The sequence below is a fragment of the Chlamydotis macqueenii genome, chromosome 18 (genome assembly GCF_036417535.1).
Source record: "Chlamydotis macqueenii isolate bChlMac1 chromosome 18, bChlMac1.mat, whole genome shotgun sequence".
In the NCBI taxonomy this organism is placed as follows: Eukaryota; Metazoa; Chordata; class Aves; order Otidiformes; family Otididae; genus Chlamydotis; species Chlamydotis macqueenii.
The window spans coordinates 7493149-7499148 of record NC_141573.1 but is presented as its reverse complement, the minus strand read 5'-3'; the positions used below and the strand labels follow the sequence as shown (position 1 = coordinate 7499148).

Genomic DNA, 6000 nt, shown 5'->3' with positions numbered 1-6000 from the left:
ACCTTGTCTGACTCCACGGACAGGCTCAGCTGAGACCAAGCTTGGCAGGACCATGGGAGGATGGGCTTTTTCGTCAAGAGGGAAGAAGCCTTTAGCTCACACCGGTCTTGCTCATAGTGCAGTGAAAGTCTGGGGAGTAAAGGTGAGCAACTGATGGACAAACAGCAAAATCCTGTTACTGGGTCTACACAAGCATAAAACCCTTGTCTTAATTTTTTTGTTATCTGATGATTAATCTATGTGCAAATTGGATAAGTAATTTACACAAAGTACAACTCACAAACAAAACCAAATTTTAGTTGATCTGTCTCCTCTGCCTCTCGTTTCGTCCGAGCGAGAGGGTATTCCTTGTCCTTTCTCCCGGCCCTTTCTGTCTCTCCAGCCCGTGCACTTGTAGGGCCTCTGGCAAGTTGTCTGTCTCACGTTCCAGGGACCTGCTGCAGTTTCCTCATCAGCTCCTCAGGCTGCACTGTCCCTCCTGCAGCCCTGGGGCTCTGCAAAGGGCAGAAGGAAAATTCCCAGAGGATACCTCGCTGCAGAGCTGCACCTTCCCAGGAAAAGAGTCAGCTATTTTCACTGACTCTACTTAAGTATTTGAGCTTTCTTGTAGACTGCTTAATATTTTGCTTAGAACAGAGAAGCTTGTCCTATTTCTGTAAAGATACATCACGTGTGGCCATCCAGATTTAACAACTTCTGTGCTTTAGTGATGCAATAAATAATGCTGTATTTTTAAGATGAAACTTGCTGATATATCTACTTACAAACATGCTTCCTGAAGGGATCCATGTGATGATTGTTTTTATCAGGCCTCCAAGGTCCGCTTATATAAAAAATAAACAGATCATTATCTTTCTGCCTCTTTCAGGCAGAAAGATCATGGAGAAGGGAAAATGCACCTAGCAGGGACTCAGCACAGAAAATTGGTTTCTTGACCACTTGAAATACTTAAAAATGCAATTAAAAAGTAAACTATTTTACTGAGATACAGTAAAATCTTACAATTTTAACATTTTTAGCACTCAAGTAGAACACATTCTAAAGCACTTCAAGCTTTTCAATATCTTAAACAACAGCTCTAGAAGAAATCAATCTTTTAAATTGGAGAAGACACGGTCAGCAGATATGTAGTGTCTGGTGCTTCTAATGGGTGGTGAAGAAATCCACTGAGTAAAATGCTAAATAAACAGTGCACACTCTGGTAAAAAGCCTTTTAAAACTGCCGATATATTTTAAAATAGATCAAATATTTACATTTTATTAATATTTCACTGAAATATACAACCTTGTATTGATTAAATAGGTTAAGTTCTTAACACTGATAGAAATGTAAAAGAAATATTTTTTTTTGAGAAGTACCAGAAATGTTATAGCTGAAATGTATTCTTGACCTAGTGCTAGTCAATGCATTTACCTGTTCTTTGCAAGAAAACAGTGTATCATAACCGGTAAAGTTTACACGTCTAAATGTTTGTAGGCTGATAAACACTTTTCAAAAGCATTGGTAAGTTACCTAAGCTGTATAAACATTGAAGATACAGGCAGCCTCTCTCTCAAAAAAAGCCCCACTTGCAGTTGAAAAGCTGGCAGCTGGGGTGTAAGGACAAAGCAAAGCCGCCCCACGGGGAGATGCAGAGGCAGGGAAAGCCAGAAGGGTAGCCTCAGCAAGGTGCCTGCTGGAGAGAAGATGCAGGGATGGAGCCCACGAGCAGCCCCAACAGTTATTTATTTGGCACACAGTGTTTTCACAGAATCGCTGACTGGTTGAGATGGGAAGGGCTTTCCAGAGGTCGCCTGGTCCAACCCCCTGCTCAAGTACGGCCACCTAGGGCCAGTTGCCCAGGATCTCTTTCATATCTCTGCAGGCATTTAGGTTAAAATAGTATGCTTGCCAGTAAAGTGCAGGAAAAATTCATAATAGATGCTATGCAACTAGCTGAAGGCTCAATAGTTACACGTGTGTGTGCCTGGAGTACACATTTATATTGTGGATAAATACTGCCTGCTAATCTTACTGTTGCCTTTTTCTTTTTTTCCTTGCAGTGTGCCAATTGGCTCACACGCGCAAGCTTGGAGACTGGCTTATAGAATGTTAACAAACTCATAGACCTCTGGGGGAGCTGTATGTGACAATTAAAACTTCATCATAGTTCTTGTTAAATGCTGGAAGGAGGATTTCACAGTATTCCTTTGGTGCTGTCCCATTCTGGGTCCCCTGGGAGGAAGGAGGAAGCAGCACTTAGCACTGATCTCTTTTGTCATTTGAGCCACAGGCCAGGCAAACCTGTAGAGGCATCAAAACATGTGGCTTGTGTAAAAAAAAAAAAAAAAAAAAAAAAAAAAAAAAGAAAGAAAAAAAAAAGAAAAAAAAGGCAAAAACGAGCAAACAAAAATTGTATCAAAACATTTGCCCCAGAGAAGGGCAACAAAGCTGGTGAGGGGTCTGGAGCACAAGTCTTATGAGGAGCGGCTGAGAGAGTTGGGATTGTTTAGTCTGGAGAAGAGGAGGCTCAGGGGAGACCTCATTGCACTCTATAGCTTCCTGAAGGCAGGTTGTGATGAACAGGGGTTTGGCCTCTTCTTCCAGGCAACAAGCAGGACCCGAGGAAATGGCCACAAGTTGTACCAGAGGAGGTTTAGATTGGACTTGAGGAAAAACTTTTTCTCTCAAAGAGTGGCAAGGCACTGGAACGGCCTGCCCAGGGAGGTGGTGGAGTCGCCGTCCCTGGCAGTGTTCAAGAGGCGGCTTGATGAGAAGCTACAGGATATGGTTTAGTAGCTGTGGCAGCAATGGTAGTGGGAAGACGGTTGGACTAGATGATCTTATAGGTCCCATCCAACCATGTGATTCTATGATTCTATGATTTCCCTTGGGCACTTTCAAAAGAAAAGCTTTTGGTCTTTCATTTCGTAATGACATTTCCAGCACTAAACTTTAAGTGAGGATGCTAAAAAACACAAGCAAAAGTTCGCCTTTTTTCCCCAATATATATATATATATATCCTTTCATTTTGCTTAAACAAAATGTTTCTGGTTTGGCCTGAAACTGGTTGGTTTTGGTTTTTTTTTTTTTGAGATGGAGGATGACTTCAGTCTGCAGAGAGAAGAGTCTTCTACATACATCTCTCTATTTATGAAACACCTGTGAGAGAGAAAAACAACCAACTTCTCTGTTACGAGTAGCATGGCAGCCAAGCATGGATGAAGCTGCGGGGACACAACGTGTGTGCCCAGAGCCTGCTCATTTCCAGAGCAGATCCTGCTTCAGCATCAGTTGAAGTTCCAGACTGGTCAACTCAAAGCATTTTTTGATCCACCAAGCCTCTTCTTCTCTAGCCACACAGTTTAGCAAAGTCCAGATCAATAATTTTCTCAGATTAAGAAAACTGAGAAAACTGGGATATTAACTGCCTCCTCCATGCATTGCACATCCCACAGATCCGTACAGTCTGGAGGTGAGAGGGGATCTTCCAAAACACCGCGGCTGATGGAAGGTGCTGTCCTGATGGACGGCTTTCTAAATCTCGCTTTCCTCGAAGACTTCCTCGGTTGTCTCTCCAGTGGTGACCTCTCCTTCGCTGCTGTCTGACACGCTCACCCGTGGCTGGGATGGGAGGGCAGAGCCGGGCTCTGGGCTGAGGTCTGTCCTCACCTGCTGGAGCTGCACGCCCCAGGGCTCGCTGGCCTCCAGGCACAAGCGGTGTTTGCTGCCCACGTCCTGCTTTTTTCGTCTCTGCGAACATTTCCTGAGGTATTTTATGTTTTCCCCAAGAAAGCAGAGTTTACATCCAAAGGGATCTGCCAGCAGGAAGCGGGACCATTGCTTCTGGAGCTCTGCTTTCACCTGGGGGAAGAAGCAAACGTCTGTCCACAGTCATGTCCTGTGACCATCCTGCATCCCTCTCACCCAAATGCTGGCTGTCAAACGAGAGGCACTGTGGAAGCATTGAACTTCCCGCCCCTTTGGAGTGCACCTCGCACCCACCAGTCTTTGTCAGGTAGAAACAGATTTGTTTGCTAAGTCAACCTTAAGAGGCCACCCTCTTCACTGACTTAGGAAAGTTTTTCCTAGCCCCTGAATCGTTGATACACTGTGATGAAGTGAGGAGGAGGAATGCCCAAACGCTGTGGGAATGAGGACCAGTCATCATGGAGGAGAGGGAACCAAGCACTCCACAGGTGTGTTTGGTAGGGACACAAGAGAGAGTGATCACAAATTGAAATAAATAGGGGAAGTTCTAACAGAATATATGGAAAAGAAATTTCCTTCTGAGTGCATTGAAACACTGGAACAGAGGACCAGAGAGGTGGTGGAACCTCTGTCCTTGGGGGGTTCAAAGCTCAGCTGAACAAAACCCCGAGCAACCTGCTCAGAGTTCAGTCTTCACTCGCATTGGGCAGGAGGTTCGCTTTCTCTGCTGCCACCTCCTTGCATAAGGGCCATCACTGATCCACCTAAATCCCGGCATGGGGCAAACTGAACCCCCAGCTGCCCCTTGAGGCACAGCGGGAGACAAGTTCCAGACACAGGATTTTCTCACATCAAGTTTAGCAGTGTCCCAAGCCCTGCATGCATGAAATTAGTCTTTTCCAACATGGTGCTGTCTGAGATGTTAAAGCACCCCAAATTTCATTGCTCCACACAGACTTTAGGGGTAAAGTAAGAGAGGGCTTAGCCTGGTTAACATGGAGACTGGTATTCCAGCTGACTAGAGGAGCGGGGTTTCGGTGGCAGACCATGAGCCTCTACTGGTATTTCAGGAACCCCAGGGCATCCGTACCCCCACACTGCTATAGCACATTTCTCAGTGGAAATTTCAGGTTTCAGACCTGTGAGAGCTCTTGCTGTTCCCTTCATGCAGAACAATTACACCAGTTCAAAAGAAGGCACGCACGCTCTCGAATAAGCAGAGCTTGTCGGTGCATTCACCCTTCTCGGTGCCATTAACGTACTTTGCAAATCAACTAAAAACATTTATCAGCATCGTCTCTTACCTCTCCGTTAGCGAAGCAATATAAAACCGCTACAAAAAAACCCTATAAGACAAAGACGGCAAGAGGAAAATGTTAGAGTGCACAGGAAATACCTGAAGATTTAAAGATATTAGCATTAAAGCCATAAGCTTAAACAATAATTCAAAAAAGAAACTATTTGCCTGTATTTACTTGTTACTGAAGTACCCAGTAACTTGTTTTTGTGTGGTATCTTAGCACATGTAGGGCACATTTGATGCAAACGCTGAAGAACAGACACTATACAACCCAGTTGGACCTTCCATGTTATTTTCATTTTGCTAACAGATAATATTGATTTTTCAAACTACTAATGCTATACTGTGGCTGCTGCTATTTCTAAACATGGTAAAACAAAAAAATGCAGCTTGGGGTCTCATATGATGCACATGCTTGCTTGAATTTGCGAGTCAGACTACTGAGAGGGAGCTCATTTGAGTGCTTTTTAAAAGTTAATGATGCATTAAGTGATCAGTGCTAGTTTAATGCTCAGCTGTATTAAGTGTTATGGCTATTTTGAATTGCCATTTTTCCTTTGAAATGGATTTAAATAAACATACTTTTTTAAAAAAAAAGTAGAGATAAAGCTTGTTTCAAGCCAGCCCCAAAACTGCTCTTTCCATTTCCCCCTCTCTGTCCGTATTTGATCTCAGATCAAAGCAGCCTGCACGCACACATCTCAGCCTAACAGCTGGGAGCACGCAGCTGCGCAGATTTGTTACCGTTGGTTCAGGAAATGCACTTTTGATGTGTTTAAACACATCTATGACAAGTTCTGATGGAGAGAATAAATACTGGTGACTGTCAGTCCTGAGGCAACGTTCACATCACAAGTAAAAAGGTGTCAAAACTATATAAAACTGTATAATACAGCTGACATCATCCAATTGTTTTCACACTCATTTCTCCAGAAATATTTGTTTTTCTCAGACAAAAGCTTAAAAAGAAATTCACACACACAGCAGCTTCAACATTTTTACAGTATC

At 43.6% G+C, this 6000-nt stretch overlaps 1 protein-coding gene across 2 annotated transcripts in view; it reads right to left on the bottom strand.

The window, feature by feature from the left end:
• Positions 1–3518: 3518 nt before the first annotated feature.
• GLP2R (glucagon like peptide 2 receptor) overlaps positions 3519–6000 on the bottom strand; it is a 28819-nt gene continuing 26337 nt past the window's right edge. For both annotated transcript variants that reach the window (XM_086762466.1, XM_010123866.2), the window contains 2 exons: positions 4997–5038; positions 3519–3845 (listed from right to left, as the gene is read on the bottom strand). In XM_086762466.1, coding sequence (XP_086618592.1) covers positions 3519–3845; positions 4997–5038 — 369 coding nt within the window. The remainder of the gene's footprint in view (positions 3846–4996; positions 5039–6000) is intronic.